General features: G+C 38.6%; 1 protein-coding gene across 3 annotated transcripts; it reads left to right on the forward strand.

Annotated features, from left to right (window-relative positions):
• The first annotated feature begins 569 nt into the window (after positions 1-569).
• LOC125213606 lies at positions 570-18,055 on the forward strand. 3 transcript variants are annotated; one of them, XM_048114248.1, is made up of 27 exons: positions 570-696; positions 1,131-1,318; positions 1,418-3,520; positions 4,221-4,296; positions 4,534-4,656; positions 5,460-5,715; positions 5,787-6,272; positions 6,347-6,532; positions 6,870-7,160; positions 8,096-8,740; positions 9,035-9,419; positions 9,522-9,664; positions 9,795-9,965; positions 10,181-10,393; positions 11,198-11,752; positions 11,849-11,908; positions 12,038-12,360; positions 12,526-12,949; positions 13,300-13,770; positions 13,884-14,000; positions 14,280-14,401; positions 14,518-15,223; positions 15,563-15,817; positions 16,112-16,294; positions 16,506-16,847; positions 16,935-17,727; positions 17,942-18,055. In XM_048114248.1, the coding sequence occupies exons 2-26, from the start codon at positions 1,138-1,140 to the stop codon at positions 17,682-17,684; spliced, it is 9,567 nt and encodes a 3,188-aa protein (XP_047970205.1). In that variant the 5' UTR covers positions 570-696; positions 1,131-1,137; the 3' UTR covers positions 17,685-17,727; positions 17,942-18,055. The 3 variants fall into 3 exon arrangements, with proteins under 3 accessions (XP_047970205.1, XP_047970204.1, XP_047970206.1); XM_048114247.1 differs by having other exon boundaries at positions 16,935-18,055; XM_048114249.1 differs by having other exon boundaries at positions 1,466-3,520; positions 16,935-18,055.
• Positions 18,056-18,104: the final 49 nt, after the last annotated feature.

Consider the following 18,104-nt stretch of genomic DNA (forward strand, 5'->3'; position numbering starts at 1 on the left):
ATTATTATAGGCTTATTAGCAACTACCAATATACTCCCTCCGTCCGCCATTAGGAGTCCCATTCATAGGCGGCATGAGTTTTGAGAAATGTTATGAAAAGTGGATGGAAAAAAGTTAGTGGAATAGGGATTCCATTTGTATATATTAATTTTAAATGAAATGTGAGTAGAATGAGTTAGTGGAAGGTGGGACCCTATTACCATTTATGGTAAAAGTGAACCGAGACTCTTATTCGCGGACGGACTAAAATAGAAAAACGGGACTCTTATTCGCGGACGGACTAAAATAGAAAAACGGGACTCTTATTCGCGGACGGAGGGAGTAATGTCTTACATGAAATATTACTTTTTTTCCACAAACTTTAAAATTAGCACTAGTATATAATATCATAAATTTACATTTGGTTGTATATAATATCATAAATTTACATTTGGTTGTCAATTTCACTCTACGGTTAAATTGGATTCTAACGACGATCTCGAAACGACGTCGTACTATATTAGAGCTTCCCCTTAATTTCTTTTTTCTCCTTCGTCGCTCTTTTCCCCCAAAATAATAATAATAAATAATAATATCGTGCCCCCAAAATTTGCGAATTTGGGAATTTGCGTTGTTCCAATCTCAGAAACTGGAAGAGAAAAATCAAGACTACATTTGCCCTGATGAAACCGATCATCTAGAACGTCGTCGTATCAGGTTTACTCCCCAGCTGCTACTGTTTCATACAGATTAATGCATATTTCTTTTCTATTTATTTTTCTCAGATTCTTGCTTGAGCTCGATGAATAGGTTTAATTACCAGTAACAGCGATTTGATTGTGAGCAGATTGTATTATTATGTAGCTGGAAAGGAGTGATGCTGTGGAAACAATTGTGAATTAGTTTTGAATGTTTGAGCTGAAAATTGAACTTATTTTTCTTACTTCGATAATAAAGTGTTGGTTTCGTGTATTGATTAAACTTGAATTTATTGCCCAGTTCAAGTTAATTTATGATGAATGAAAGAAGTTCTGGTACTGGAGCTCAATATTAACTCGCATGATGCAATTTGAGAGTTTTATGGTTTGTTCTTTAGCTGTCAATGGATGGTTTTAACTTTTAATCAATTTGTTGGTTGATTTTCAACGCAGGGAGTCTATGGATCTTGATTCCCGTCCTACTGAGGATGGTCTCCCAGTACTGCAGTTGAGGAAATGGGGTCCCTCAGAGTTTCCATATAGCCCATCTAGTTTTCGTGAGGGTTTTATATCTCCAACGAGAAAGTCGTTGTTGTTACTCTCTTATGATTCTGAGGCATTATGGTTTCCCCTAGTTAAAGGTGACTTCCAAACTTACTCGATGTTGATCTTAAAGACATAACACTTACATTTCCAAAGAATAATGTTTATTTGTTGTGTTCATTTATTGTATACACCAGGTCGATGTATAGGAAATAATGATTCTGAACATTTTTCTGATGAAATAGTTGCTGATCCACTAGAATCAAGTAAGCCTGGTATATCAGAGCCAAGGGAAAGTATCTCTGGCTCTTCTGGCACTGTAGATTTGGATGGAAAGACTGGCTACACATCAGGTTCAGGAGTTAGTATTCAAGAATCTACCGGTGCTTTTATATCTGATGTAGATTCAGTGGCATGGGGTCTATGCGGGAACACATTTGATCAGCACGAGGGGGCTTCATACGAAGAGCTACTTTTTGTCTCTGGAAGACAAGGGGTAGTTGTACATGCGTTTTCTAAGTTTGGTAAATTTAGTGGAGTAATAAAACCTGAGCAAGCAAGGGATGTTGGGCAAGGGAAGTGGATGGAGTGGGGGCCCTCGAGAACCTTATCTCCAGATATTGAGGTTCATGAAGAAGTAGAATCTCATGATAAGATCACCGGGAAAAGGACTTCTGATGCAGAAGCCCCTGTTAGGGATGGTCGGTCAGCTAGTCCAAAGATATGGATGCAAACGTTTTTGACTGAAGTTGAAAGAGTAACATCTGGTGGTTACGTTTATTCTAGGTACCCAAAGATGCCATTATTTCCGAATGATGTAGTTGTTTCTTTTAGGATATATGACCAGGAATCACCATTCTCCGACCCCGTGTCTCTTGGTGATACAGCACCATGTAATCAAACAAATCCCAGCATGCCAATCATGGGATGCACTACCAATAGATCAGATACAGATCTTAGTTCACCTGTCACGTCAGTTGCAGGGGATAGTGTATCTAGCTTGAAAAGTGGTGTCACTAATGGTCCGTATAAGTGCACCAAAGTTTTCTCTAACAATTTGCATCGGTTAGTTGGCTTCGCTCTATCCAATACTAGTTATTCAGCTGTTGATACTGGCAATTTAAATGATGGAAACTACACAAAAAATCTGGTTTCAGTGGCCAGAACTGTGAGCTGGGGAATACAGTGGCTATACTCAGCAAAACTTGATGAAAAACTTGATACAGGTCCATTTGAGTGGATAGACTTCAGGTTTTCTGATAGATTTCTTATTTGTCTCAGTACATCTGGCACAATCTCATTGTATGGTGCAATGACTGGTGAGTATATAGCATCTCTTGATGCTTTTAGGAGAAATGGACCTGGCTCTTGGCACCATATTGGTAGTCTTACCATCAGAAGAAAGTTTAAAAGGCTCTTTGTATTTCCTCATTCCTTATTGTTAGGTGTGATGGATGAATCTGGTGTAATCTATGCCGTACCTACTGATAACCATGTCCTCGAAGACCAATTTTCATTTGAAGACGTCCTCCCTTATCAATACTATTCAGATCTTGGACTTTTAATGGGTTGGGAGGTAGGGGGTGCTGAGATTGGATACCAACGGGTACTTTCTAATACATCAAAGGCTCATGGTATTAGTAGATTAGCAGGTTATGGTAGATATTCTCATTTCATTGGTAAAGAGAATCTTATAAACGAAAATAGTCATATAAAGGATTCAAAGGGTACCAATGGCTCGTATCTCATGACCTTTTCTAATGCAACCCATATGTTGAACGAGAATAAGCTAATGCTTTCTGATTTTCCATCTTGCCTTATAAGGAAAGCTTTTATACCCCCTTTTGGATGCAGTGAAGATGATGTTATCTGTTGTTCTCAATTTGGAGTTACTCGCCTTACTAAGAGATATAGTTATGAGAAGAGACAATGTCAAGTTGTGCATACCAATCTACAATTAGATTTTGTTGTGAATGATGATATAAATTATGTCATGCCTACTGGGGAGACCTCTTCTAATGAAGCTGTTGGCTGCAATTTCAATGGGTGCTTATATTTGTTGACCAGAAGAGGTCTCGCGGTTGTTCTTCCCTCGATTTCAGCTACCCCAAATTTCTTTCCTGTTGAGGCAATTGGATATCATATACCAAATTGTTCTAGTAGCATAATGTATGGGGCAGGTGATCTTATGGGAACAGGTAGAACTAAAAAACCCTTCTCACCATGGAAAGTGGAGGTTTTGGATCGAGTTCTTTTATATGAAGGCCTTGAAGTTGCAGAAAAGTTATGCATGGAAAATGGTAAGAATATCCTCAAAAGTATTTAGAACTCTTTCTCTCTCTTGTAATGGCTTCTCTAGTTCGCTCTTTGGGATGTCCACAAATGCTTTGTATTTTCAGATCAGCCCCTTTTATCATCCTTAGAGCCCAATTTAACTTTTGATTTCGAGGGATAAGTTATTTCTGTTTCCGGGGAGTATGTCATAGTAGATCAAGGCAGTTTGATGCTCACATTTTCTTCATGTTATTACTATATATGTGTGCATTAGCACTTTCCCTTTTCTTATATAAGTGACAGGGCGGACATGATTTTTGATACTAGGAGACCTTGATGTAATATGTAACTTTTCGTAATTAGCTAGAACTTTTGCTGCTGCTTCTTCTAGATGCAAAGAGTTATCAAAGTCTTCTACATTACATGTTTCTGAATCTCTTACTATATCCAATTGCTTGTGTTGAAATTATCTTTGACAACTTGGTAATGTATCCATTATCTTATTTATTTATTACGATTGTGTACTAAGGTAATGATGAAAAGTTGAATGTGTTATCATCACATTTAAGCTTTGGTTTTGCCTATTCCACTTTTTGTAATACTCGTCTTAGTTAGGAGTCATATGTGATCGTGGATGTGATAAGAAGTTTACTTGGATTTCTTCGTTAATGAGGGAAGTCATAGTACAGAACAATATTTCTAACAGCTGTTACTCAAATATTACAGGCTGGGTATTGGGGATTTCTCGGATCCGTCACTTGCAGTTGGCTTTGGCTTACCTTGAATTTGATGAAATTAAGAAGTAAGGTTACATGTTTCTGTGGCTTCTTTTACTTGATTTTTATCAGTATGATAATAACAGGTGATGTGAAAATTACGAAAAAACTGAAGTTACTGTGAGTGTGAGAATTGCACATCACTGGTATTCCTGAATGGATGCATTACGTTTTATAATCTAGGTATAGTTTGATAACTCGTGAAAAAGGATGAAGTGCTATGATAGAGAATCTGAAATTTTGCTTCTAAATTTAACAACCAGCTCTCTGGAAGTGCTTATGAGGGTTGACATGGCAGTGGAAGGCATCTTGAGGTTGCTCTTTGCAGCTTTTTATCTGATGTTCAATAAAGTAAGCAACGATAGTGAGGTTTCTGCTGCATCAAGGTATGATGTACTTCTGATTTATCAGCTGCAGTATCTTACATATGTGAAATATTTGTGGCATATGATTTAAGCTTGCATTAATTAGTAATAAGGGTTCCATATATGATAGTTCATGTAATATTTAAAAATATACTCCATATTGTAAACTTATGTCTTGAACTTCAGACTGAGGCAGTTCAAGCTTGAATGAGGTTGCTTTTCCTACTTGGATCTCCATTACTGCAATATAGAAGCCATCAACCTTATAAGTATCACCTTTAGGTGTCAAGGCTGAGGTGTCAAGGCTGAACCATTGACCTGAATGAAGTATAACTGGTCAAGTTTTTCTCCAGTAGCACCAAAGTGCCTCATCTAAGTTTAAGACGCACAAATCACAACCTAATCAGATGTTAACTATTAGTTAATGAGCTTATAGCCGCCACAGATATCTGACACCTCTTTAAAGGCACTTCCATAATTATAGTTTCAAATAAAAAATGCATGTTCCACAATGGTGAGTTTGTTTGATGCAGCATATATGTTTGCTCAGAGAACTCATAATAAAAGCTAAATCTGTTGCATATGGTCTGAGTGAGGGGAGGGGTCGGCGAACTGCTTCATCTTTGCATAAAGTCCTCTAGTGATCATATGGTTCTTGACTTCTTTCAATGTTGTGCCATTATGCTAGCCGATTCTAATCAAATTCCCCTTTTTGGCACCACCTGCATAGATGCAGCTAGTAGATAAGATTATCACATTTAATGTGCTCAAACAAATTTTATTTGATATATTTCCATAACTAGGTTTCAGTGACTGTAATGCAGGCTTCTAGCATTGGCCACCGATTACGCAACTAGGGTCATACGTAAATATGGCTTATTGCATCATAAGAAAGTGTCTGAGAAGCCATTGGAGGTTAGCAGTAATGACGACCCTTATCCTCTATTGGTGTTGACTGAAAAAGAGCATGATGAAGAGGGAACTTCAAGAACCCTTGCTGAAGCAGCACGATATTTGGTGGTTATTCGGAGTTTGCAGCAGCAGTTGAATGAAAAATTCAGACGACCAGGACAAGTATTGGTAAGTTCTTAATGTTTTGCTTGTTTTAATGTAGAGAATAATGATAAATGACTACTCTTCTTGTGTTGTAGATGGTTAATGCTGGGTTGGTGAACACGGTTGGTACTGGTCGATTGGAGGATGAATACAAGAATCCAGCTGTTCTGGAAGATACTTCATCGCTGATTAGATCAGATCAACGTGGAACTGCAGCTTCTACCTCTGGAACTGAATTGAGTAATGAAGAGAACCTTGCTCTGATGCCTGTGGATACAGTTGGTGCTGATTTCCAAGATTTTCAGAACTTTGATAAGATCCTAGTTTCTGAAGGAAGCACATATGTAAAAAGAACTTCTAGAATAGAGAATCCAAAAGATATGATAGCACGTTGGGAGTTGGATAATATGGACATTAAAACGGTTGTGAATGATGCATTGCTTTCTGGCCGTCTTCCTCTTGCCGTGCTTAGATTGCATCTACATCATGTGAACAATTTGTTACCTGACACAGAAACTCGTGATACCTTTAATGATGTCCGGATTGCTGGAAGAGCGATTGCATATGATTTATTTGTAAAGGTTAGTTGATCCAATATTAAAGTTGAAATAATGTGTCACATGCGTCCTTATTATTTTCAAGTTGCAATGGATAGGGTGAGATTGGGCTTGGTACAACAACATTGCAAAAGCTTGGGGAGGATGTTGAAACAACCTTGAAACAGTTAGTTTTTGGAACTGTCAGAAGATCTCTGCGGGTGCTAGTTGCAGAAGAGATGAAAAGATATGCATACCTTGGGCCACAGGAGTTAAAGATATTGGAAATGTTATCATTAGTAGAGGTATGTGACTTCGTTGTATGAAATATAACTTTCCAAGATCTTGAATCCGAGAATAATGCCTAATGTTTGTGTAGAATTCAGAATTAATTATTAAATCAAACAAAAAGAAGCCTTATTACAGTATTTTCCTGAAAAGAAAGCTAACACCTTGGCTTGACTAGTAGTGGGTTAGTTTGCATGTCTACACCATTTTATGCCATTTTTCAATGGGGATTTCTTATTGCGTTTTCATGAAGAGATTGGTTTTATGCATTTATGCTCTGGGATGATGTTATTTTTGGCAGTAAATTTGTAATGAGCTAACACTAATTTATTCCCTCCCCCCCCCCACCCAAAGAGGGTGTATCCTTGCAATAGTTTCTTCAGTACACTAGCGACCAGGAGAAAGGGGCTTAATAGAATATCTAATGAAGAACCACTTGGGGAGATAAGTTTGCACCTATTGCACCCACTATTTGACAATCCTGTCATTTCATGTGGAGAGATTGATGGAGTTGTTTTGGGTTCATGGACGACCATTGACAAACATTCTATCGCTGCTGAAGTAGATGATGACACCAGCCATGCTGCTTATTGGGCTGCTGCTGCAGCTTGGTCGGATGCCTGGGATCAAAGAGTTGTTGACCGTGTAAGTAAGATGATGCAATTTTCAAAATATTTTATCATGGCTAATTATACCATTAATTTCTTTTTGTCTTGATTAAGATCCAGCTACTGTATATAATTGTGTGTTCCGGTGTATATTTTTCTTAGTTGGCACAGTTTATAAATGGTGACCATAAGCTTCCTGCAATTAATGTTGCAGAACATTCTTGATTTTGCATTGATAAAGACATGGTTATGTTAAATTTATATATTCTCAAAGAATCTTGTGGAGTTGGTTGGAGATGTGTACTTGTCTAAGTCATAACTGATGCATCTAACAGATTATTCAGCATAAAAACCTTTCTTCCTTCTTAGATAGGAAGAAATGTTTAGAAACTCCTAAAGAATGTCTTTTGTTTGCATTGGAAAATGAAAGAACCGCCACAGACGATCTTGATGATGGTATAATGTCTTTACTCGATGGATATAACAGAAAACTTGTCTTTAAAATTCTTAGGAAAGAACCACATAGATTAAATAGTTTAAATTTAATTTTGTAGGATATATTATGCATGCCATGCTAGTATTTATTCAGACTTCTGAATGTGCCGATTCAAAGTAGCAATCCACTATCTGACATGGCCGGTGGCTCTTTATTCCTCCTAGACTTAGCTATTTCTGTTTGTGTCATTGGAGGTTTTGTTTTCTTTTCCTCCCAACTTGGTTTGTCGTAAGAAATATGCATAAAACATGCGTCATATCTTGAATTGATTTTATTTCTTAGTGAGTCTCATTTTTGTGAATTTGTGATTCCATTTTGTAAGTATGTGATTGAGAATGCAGATGCAAATGTTATTCATGATTCCAAGGGTCAAACTATGTAGATTTTCTGTATTTTTGTTCTGTTATCAATAATAGATAGAAAACATTCCTACAGGAAACTGCTGTTCAGTTTTAGCATGTTTTCTTCCTGTGCAGATACTTCTGGACCAACCTCTTCTTATGGGTGTTAATGTGTTGTGGGAATCTCAAGTTGAGTATCATGTATGCCATAATGACTGGTTAGAAGTTTCAAAGCTACTAGAGGTAGTTCCACCATATGCACTCTCTCCTGGAAGCCTTAGCATAAGCTTGGATGATATACGTCCAGCTTCATCCATTGAGTATGGTCAGGAGCCCCCTGAATTCAACAAATACTCAAGTTTCCTTGAAGACTTGGACACTGTATGCATGAATGTGCAAAACATCAGACTTTTCAGGTTTCCTACAAACAGGTCATCTTCTGTGTGGTTAAGGAGGCTTATGGAGCAGCAGCTTGCAAACAAATTAATCTTTTTGGTGGATTACTGGGACCGAGTATCAGATATTGTACCTTTGCTGGCCCGATCAGGTTTTATGAGTGATTTACATGACACTTCTTTCCTGGATGGAGCAAATGATGGTTCATCTGAGTTACTGGTTATTGGTGATGCATCTATTGATCCAGATGCAATGCAGTCTCTACATAAAGTTGTTGTACATTTCTGCGCCCAGTATAACTTACTATACCTTCTGGACATTTATCTTGACACTCACAAACTGGCTATTGACCATAGTTCCCTTTCCTTTTTATTGGATGCAGCAGTAAGTTCAACACTTATTATTTGTTTACAATTCAGTTTGGGTTCTCTGGTTAAGAGATGCATGTAGTGGTCTTAGATGTTACATAATATAGTTTGCTTCTTAGACATGCAAAATATCAGCCAATAAGTAGGTCGTGGCTGTTACATAACATTTTCTCTTTCAAGTTATGCCCTTGATGGGATCTGTGCAAATTTATTTTGTATATTTCTCGGATTTTATTTTGAAATTTTTGTGATAGGGTAATGACACATCAAGCAACTTGAGGATATTGATTCATACTGATTGTATTTTCAGGGTGATAATGAGTGGGTTAAGTGCTTGCTCTTAATGAGGGTTAAAGGAAAAGAATATGATGCATCATTTTCGAATGCTCGTGCGGTTGCTGCTCTAAATTCAGTTCCAGGTAATAAACTTACTGTGGAGATGGATGACATCGTCCATGCTGTTGATGACATTGCAGAAGGAGCAGGGGAAATGGCTGCTTTAGCCACATTGATGTTTGCTCCTGCTCCTCTACAAGAATGCCTCAGTAGTGGCAGTGTAAAAAGACACTGTAGCTCTGCTCAATGCACCTTGGAGAACCTTAGACCAGCCCTTCATCGGTTCCCTACATTATGGAACACCCTTGTAGCAGCATGTTTTGGTCAAGATCCGACTTGCCGTAATCTCAAGACAAAAAGTGAGTTCTTCAACTTGTTCTCTACCCTTTGCCTGTGAGATATTGCACCATTGAATATCATTCCATATTCTCTTCCCTTGATAACTCTCTTCTTTGGTATAGTGTCAGGATATTCTGAGTTGTTAGACTACTTGAACTGGAGAGAAGGAGTATTCTTCTCTTCCCTACGAGATACTTCAATTCTTCAGATGATTCCATGCTGGTTCCCTAAGGCAGTGCGGAGATTGGTTCAGCTTTATGTGCAGGTTATTCTGACACTGCACTGGTTAGCTACTTATATTAGATATTGACATATCATGAATCGGGAGTTCAAATTGTCTACTTCAATTCTCTTCTTCTTTTACATTTTTATTTATTTATTTATTTTCTGAGCAGGGCCCAGTTGGTTGGCAATCATTGGCTGATTCAGAGACTGAAGAACTTTCTCTTCTAAGAGACATCTATTATGTTGTAAATTCAAGTGGTCATGCTCAGATTAGTGCCACATCCTGGGAAGCTGTCATCCAGAGACATATAGAAGAGGAACTCTATTCATCTTCTTTAGAGGTAATTGATCTATGTTTCTTGAAAATCCAGTCATGCATACTGGAAACTCCAATTTTGAGATGCTTGAGATAGTCCATTTTTCAAAATACACCTAGTAAAATTCATATCCAAATATTGGAACGTCATGAATCCATAGCACAAGTTTTCTCTCAATCATATTGCTCCTGTTTCTTCCATCTAATATCGTGCAATATTGTATTTTGCTCTGTCTTCAGGGAGCTGATGTTGGACTTGAACACCATTTGCATCGTGGGCGTGCATTAGCTGCTTTAAATCATCTCCTTTCAGCAAGGGTCCATAAATTGAAATCTGATAATAAGCATTGGGATCAACCTGAATCTCTATCAACTGGGCAAACAAATATACAATCGGATGTGCAGATCCTTCTTTCACCAATAACTGAGAGTGAAGAGTCTCTTCTTTCATCTGTAAGAATTAAGTCATCATGCATAGCAAAGGAAGTTATCATCGATAAGATGAACCTGAAAACCAACTGAGATTTTCTGCATGTTTATTGTTTAAGCTCTGATGGAACATGAAATAATGATTAAATATGCTAAACTCTAGATAAAAAGAATGCTTATGGCTTTATGCTAATACTGTAAGCATGTTAGTCATCTCTGTAGAAATCTTGTTGTTCATGGAGTTGTATCTAATCTAGAAGTCATGGTAGAAATCGCTGAAACCGAGGTGGTTGTAGATGATTAGAGATGTAACTTTCTGACCATATATCACTATCTGGCGTTCCCTCCCTCTCAATCGGCCCCTTAATGGTTGATATGTCAATGTAATCTGGATAGTGCATACAGGTTTTTTAAAGTTGCCTTAGTCTTTATTCCAAAGATTGATTGTGCAAGTATGTTTTTTCACCTGGAGGCTGGAAAGGATGTAATAAGTGCATTTTGTCATTTTGTAATTAGATTTGTGGAGGAACTAGAGTTCTAATGCATATAGAAAACCAGCTCGATAGATCTAACTACAATAATGCCATAGCGTTATGATAGAGGGAATCCATGAGGAGGTGCTATGTTGAAATGTAGCTGCATATTTTTATTTCCTCCCCAGGAAAAATCCTTTGTTTTACTTTCGTATAACCTTCATATTCTCTCAACATAAGTGTCTGGTTAAGCATTCAAAGTAAAACCAGTATAAGAACTCGGATAATTATCTGGTGTACCCTCTTGTTCTGGTGTCAATCTGGCCCTCACCTCTGTCTGCCTTCTGTTGTTCAGGTTATACCCCTTGCTATTCAGCATTTTGATGACTCTGTATTAGTGGCTTCATGCGCTTTTCTTTTGGAACTATGTGGTTTATCTGCTAGTACTCTCCGAATGGATATTGCTGCCTTGAAAAGAATATCTTCTTTCTACAAGTCTGCCGAGAACAATCAGTATATGCAACAATCTCCTACGAGCCCTGCTTTTCTTCAGCCGCCTGTTGAAGTAGACGTAACAGAATCTATAGCTAGAGCACTGGCAGATGATTATCTTCATAAATATTCTAGTAGCATAACGCAGAAAGGTGACCGAAACAATAGTGTTTTGAATCAACCGTCACGAGCTTTATTGCTTGTTCTTCAGCACTTGGAAAAGGCAAGTCTTCCATTGCCATCCAATAGCATGACCTGTGGGTCTTGGTTGTCAAGTGGAAATGGAGATGGAGCTGAGTTAAGGTCTCAACAGAAAGCCACAAGCCAGCACTGGCAATTGGTCACAGCCTTTTGTCAGATACATAACATTCCTTTAAGCACTAAATATCTTGCTGTATTAGCAAGGGACAACGACTGGGTATGCTATTTATTCTGTATCGTTATACTTGATCTGTTGATTAATGTCTTTTTGGTGGCTAAGGTAACGTCATTTATGTTACCAACCTTTAAACAGGTTGGCTTTTTGTCCGAAGTTCAAATTGGGAAATATACTTTTGAAACAGTAATGCAACTGGTAAGCTTCATATCCTAGAATGTATGTAGTGCAGAACAAATAAACCCTGCGGTTGACTACTTTGTCCTTTTCCTTTTAAATGATAGTAGCTGATGCAATTCCATATTTACCTTGTCTGCCATGTATCAGGCATCAAAGGAGTTCAGTGACCCCTGTTTAAAATCTCACATTACAACAGTTTTGCGAAGCATGCAGTCCAGGAAAAAAACTGCACCAATGAATATGGATACTGGAGAAAAGGACAAAATTTATCTGTCAAATGAGAATCTTTGCATGCCTGTGGAATTATTTGAAATTATAGCGGGATGTGAAAGAAATGAAAGACCTGGAGAGGCTCTTCTCCTGAAAGCAAAGAACTTAAGCTGGTCGATTCTGGCTATGGTTGCTTCTTGCTTTCCTGATGTCTCTCCATTGTCCTGCCTGACAGTTTGGCTGGAAATTACTGCAGCAAGGTTTCCATGCTTTAAAATGATTTTCTTTTTTGCTTTAAGTATTTCCCTAAATCAGTCTCATGGATCTTTCCATATCATAATTTTGAACCTTTCCAAGTCTTATTCTGTCACTTGATTGCTTTCTTTAATTTCGAGAATATAATGCAAATTTTCATGTCTTGTCAGGGAGACTTCTGCCATCAAAGTTAATGACATTGCATCTCAAATTTCAAAAAATGTTGGAGCTGCTGTTGAGGCTACCAACGCCCTTTCTCCTGGCGCTAGAACCATAACATTTCGTTATAATAGGAAAAACGCGAAGCGTAGGCGCCTTCAGGAACCTGTTCCACTGGATACTTTGACATCCGCAGATTCTATAAGTTCTAAAAGCTCCACTTTTTCTAATACTCAACGTTTTCTTCATGAAGAGGGAAGTGATAAAATAGGTGATAAAGATGCCAAGTTTTGGACTGACCCTAATAGCATGGCTAACACTCTGTCAAGAATGGTGGCTGTCCTCTGTGAGCAGCACCTGTTCCTTCCTCTGCTAAAAGCTTTTGAAATATTTCTACCGTCATGCTCACTGTTACCTTTCATCCGTGCTCTTCAGGTTAGTTAGTGTACAACACAGTTTATCAGTATAAGTAGAATGTCTCAGCTGGAAAATTGTTGTACTATATTTCAGGAAGTAGAATCAGTACAAAAATCTAGTCTTGTTTTATAATGCCTGATCAAGAAATGTAAAATGTGACAGTTTTTTATTTTGTTTCCTCTTGTTCTCTTGTTCTTTTGAATACCTTTTAACTTTTAAGTGATTGTCATTACCAAATCATCTGAGCTATTCTTTCCTAATATAAAGAAAAGAACCTAAGTTACTATATACTACATTGCAGTACTTCAATTTTCTCCATCAATGTTCAGCTGGACCATTTGCTTTATTGATTTATTATTCTTCCCTAGGCTTTCTCACACATGCTCCTCTCAGAGGCTTCAGCACATCTTGGATTATTTTCAACCATAATTAAGGAAGAGTCTCCTCTTACACTACCTAATTGGGAAAGAGAAGGGAAAGTTGGGACATCGTGGACAACTTCGACTGCTGTCAAAGCTGCTGATGCCATTCTTTTAACTTGCCCATCTCCATACGAGAAAAGATGCTTGCTAAGGCTCCTTGCTGCTACCGACTTTGGTGATGGAGGGTCTATTGCAGCACGATATGGCCAATTGTCTTGGAAAATAGATATGGCTGAACCCTCTATGAGGGGTGATGAATGCCCCCTCCTTGGAAATGAAACGTTTGATGATGCTTCACTTCTATCTGCATTGGAAAAGAATGGGTATTGGGAACAAGCACGCTGTTGGGCAAAGAAGTTGGAGGCCAGTGGTGAATCACGTTGGAAATCTGCAGCCAATCATGTAACTGAAATGCAGGTAACATGATTTTTAATCTTTTGTCTTCCATTTGTAAATGCAAGAAGATCTCATGAATATCTCATTTATAATTTATTCAAATAAATGTTCATGCGTTTCTCTGCAATTGTTAGGCGGAAGCCATGGTTGCAGAGTGGAAGGAATTTCTTTGGGATATCCCAGAAGAGAGGGTTGCTTTGTGGAGCCACTGCCAGACACTTTTCATCAGATATTCCTTCCCAGCATTGCAGGTAAGGTTATTTCACAACTGAGGTTAAAGGAATGGCTAACATCACATAATCCTTCATTGTGGGGTATCTATCTTTTTATTTTGTTGCGACTCTTTCACTTTTTCATTTTTCTTTCTTCTTATTTAATTTTTGTCTTCGATGGGGTGGAGTAAGATCAGTTGTTGGAAAAGGTGTTTGTAGGACAGGTTTATGTGGCTGCCAGCACCTGCATTCTATGTATCTCTATTTGAGTAAGCCAATCATTAGCTGAATGTGCTGTGCTCCTCTGTGTGTATGTAGGCAGGACAATTCTTCTTAAAACATGCTGAAGCTGTGGAAAAAGATATTTCAGCAAAAGAACTTCATGAGATTTTGCTACTTGCTCTGCAGTGGTTGAGTGGAATGACAACTTTGTCAAACCCGTGAGATTTCGTTTTTTAATTAATATTTTTTTTATCCCTGTGTCTCCCAGTAAATATTTTCTTAATCTTTCTTTCTACTGAATGATTGTGGTACTAAACATGAATGATATCTGCAGGGTTTATCCACCACACCTTCTACGCGAAATTGAAACTAGAGTGTGGCTCTTAGCTGTGGAATCAGAAGCTCTGGTAAAGAATGAAGGTGATGTGAATTCATTAATTTCATCTGCCCGGGAGCCTGGAGCTGGCAAGAGTTCTGATTTAATGGACCGTACGGCAAGCATTGTTGCAAAAATGGATAATCATATGAATGGACTTAGGCTCAAATCTTCTGAGAGAAATGATAGAGAAAATGGTCAGCCTCATGTTAGGATGACTCAAACTGGCGACGGCGGCTTAAAGACAAAAAGGAGAGCAAAAGGCTTTGCATCAAGAAAACCTTTGTTTGATTCAGGAGACAAAAAGTATGACTCTGAATCTATACCTCTCAACCCTAGAGATGAGACACATTTAGTTGATGAAAGTTCAAAAATTGATGCCTCGTTATCGAGGTGGGAGGAAAGAGTTGGACCTGCTGAGCTCAATAGAGCTGTTCTTTCACTGTTAGACTTTGGACACATAACAGCTGCTAGACAACTGCAGAATAAACTTTCTCCAGACAACATGCCATCTGAATTTTTTATTGTTGATGCGGCTTTGAAGCTTGCTGCTCATTCAACTTCAAGCATGAAGGTGTCAATGTCAATGCTGGACGATGATGTATCCTCTGTTATGCAGTCATGCAATCTTCTGACTGAGCAGCAAGTGATTGATCCCCTGCAGGTAATAACTGTGTGTTACTATTTGATTATTATTGGAAATTTACAGTCATTTCAGCTTGCCTGCAAATTCACTCAGGCATTAGTGATTGTCAATTTTCCCCCCCCTCTGGTATGAAAGAACGTTGTGACTTCTGCATCCCAATGCAACTTCTGCTAAGTTAGATCTGCGGTGTTGGCTTGATATTTTATTTGTCTCATGATATTCGGATTTAGGTCATATAGGTGCTTTATGATATTCATGTTTTTATCTCTTGTTCTTGCTTCAAGCCTTTTTCTGTGTGTTTCCTATATCATAGTGCTAACTAAAAGTTTCATTTTAATTTTCAATTGCATTACATAGACCCTGGAGAGTTTCCCAAGTCTTCTTAAGGAGGGTAGTGGACGTGGCCTATGCAGGAGGATAATCTCTGTTGTTAAAGCTGCAAATGTGCTTGGTTTAACATTTTCAGAGGCATTCGACAAACAGCCAATAGAGCTGCTGCAATTGCTATCTCTCAAAGCGCAAGAGTCTTTTGAGGAAGCTCATCTTTTAGTTCAAACACACTCAATGCCAGCTGCTAGTATTGCCCAAATTCTCGCCGAATCATTTCTAAAGGTGAATCTGATGCTTGTGTAATAATGCTTTTTTTTAAAAATAAAAAATAAAAATTGCTGTATAATATTTGTATGATATTGAGATGAGAAACTGCAGTGGTTGCTTGTCTTTTTCAGTTTTACAATGCAAAAGCATCCGTTTTCTGGTTAACACATGACAATCATATATCACATATATGAAATGAGCTGCAAATTCTTTACTCATTGAAATTGAATCTGCGTAGCCTACAGGTTCAGCAATGTATTAGTATTATTCTTGAGATCTAATAATGTCATTTCTATTGAAATCTTTCAGGGTCTATTAGCAGCACACCGTGGGGGTTATATGGATTTTCAGAAGGATGAAGGACCTGCTCCACTGCTATGGAGAATTTCGGACTTCCTAAAATGGGCTGAGCTTTGTCCTTCTGATTCAGAAATTGGCCATGCATTAATGAGACTAGTAATCACAGGGCAAGAAATACCCCATGCGTGCGAGGTAACTTTTATTCTCCTCCAATAAGGTTAAGGTCGTGGTGAAATATTCTTCAAGTAATGATATTCAAAATCACCATGATCCCTGTATATACATTTCTGCTCTACTTAATCTAAATGTGAACGGGGATTCCCTTCAAATGCAACTATCCTCAATTGTCGTTTCATCCGTTCTGTTTTAGACTATGACTTAGTTACTTCACAAACTGATGCAGGTTGAGCTTCTCATTCTATCCCATCACTTCTATAAGTTGTCAGCATGCCTTGATGGTGTGGATGTGCTCGTAGCTCTTGCTGCAACCAGGGTAGAAGCTTATGTCTGGGAGGGTGATTTCTCGTGTCTTGCGCGCTTGATAACAGGAGTTGGAAACTTCCATGCTCTTAATTTCATACTTGGGATACTAATCGAGAATGGCCAACTGGATATCCTCCTTCAAAAATTTTCAGCAGCTGCTGATGTCAACAGTGGAACTGCTGAGGCGGTTAGGGGATTTCGAATGGCTGTTCTGACATCACTCAAGCAATTTAACCCAAGCGATCTCGATGCATTTGCTATGGTTTGTGCTCTACCCTGTTCCTTTATGAATCGAAATTAACGTTTGGACCATCCTCTGGGTAAGACACATTCTCTACTTCTCCTGCAGGTCTATAATCACTTTGACATGAAGCACGAAACCGCTGCGCTTCTGGAGTTACGTGCAAAACAATTATCTCAACAGTGGTTTCTTCGTTACGACAAGGATCAAAACGAAGAGCTCCTTGAATCCATGCATTATTTCATTGAGGCTGCAGAAGTGCACTCATCCATTGATGCTGGCAACAAAACTCGCAAATCTTGTGCTCAGGCATCACTTGTGTCGCTGCAGATACGAATGCCAGACACAAAATGGCTCAATCTTTCCGAAACTAATGCACGGAGAATATTAGTAGAACAATCTCGGTTTCAAGAGGCCTTAATAGTTGCTGAAGCTTACGGCCTCAACCAGCCTAGCGAGTGGGCTCTGGTTCTCTGGGAGCAGATGCTCAACCCCGAGCTCACCGAACAGTTTGTAGCTGAGTTTGTCGCTGTATTACCTCTCCAGCCATCAATGCTAGTTGAACTTGCAAGATTCTATCGGTCCGAGATGCAAGCCCGCGGAGACCAGTCCCAGTTCTCGGTGTGGCTCACTGGAGGAGGCCTACCGGCAGATTGGGCAAAGTATCTCGGTAGATCATTCAGATGCTTGCTGAGGCGGACAAGAGACATCAGGTTAAAACAACATCTGGCTGTGTCAGCCACTGGATTTGATGACATAGTCGAAGCATCCAACAGGGAACTGGACAAGGTCCCGGAAAACGCAGGACCCCTTATCCTGAGGAAAGGACATGGAGGGGCGTACCTCCCTCTGATGTAGCTGCCCTCTATGCGCAACGAGCAGTCATTCATCTCCGTGCATGGTAAGTACAAATCAATAACATTAGCCTATTCCGGCGCTGTTTAAATACATGAAGTTAAAAAAACTACTCAAGTGGTTCGATTACGATATGGAGTTTTTTTTTTGGCTCTGTGGTGTCATATATTTGAAGTAGTTTAGAGCTTTGAAAAACGATGCAGGTAGATAGAGCTGATGAGGAAATTGTATTTTTTTTTTGACATGTGGTTCTATTCTAGGCAGCAAGTTGATTCTTTTGAGAGTGAAGCATCCATGTTTTTTTTGGCGACATTGTAAAACATGTACAATATGTATATATCGTTTTCTGCATAATAAAATATTGGCTTCTTTTTTTTCCTTTTTTTTTTTTTTTTATGTTAAATATATCTCACGTTTCACATG

The sequence above is a fragment of the Salvia hispanica genome, chromosome 3 (genome assembly GCF_023119035.1).
Source record: "Salvia hispanica cultivar TCC Black 2014 chromosome 3, UniMelb_Shisp_WGS_1.0, whole genome shotgun sequence".
Classification (NCBI taxonomy): domain Eukaryota; kingdom Viridiplantae; phylum Streptophyta; class Magnoliopsida; order Lamiales; family Lamiaceae; genus Salvia; species Salvia hispanica.

Excerpts from the sequence above, each read along its gene's own strand:
- LOC125213606 (XM_048114247.1), top strand. The coding sequence starts at position 1,138 with ATGGATCTTGATTCCCGTCCTACTGAGGATGGTCTCCCAGTACTGCAG. Across the intron at positions 1,319-1,417 it reads ATGGTTTCCCCTAGTTAAAG|GTCGATGTATAGGAAATAAT; the intron begins GTGACTTCCAAA and ends TGTATACACCAG. Across the intron at positions 4,657-5,459 it reads GAGGTTTCTGCTGCATCAAG|GCTTCTAGCATTGGCCACCG; the intron begins GTATGATGTACT and ends ACTGTAATGCAG.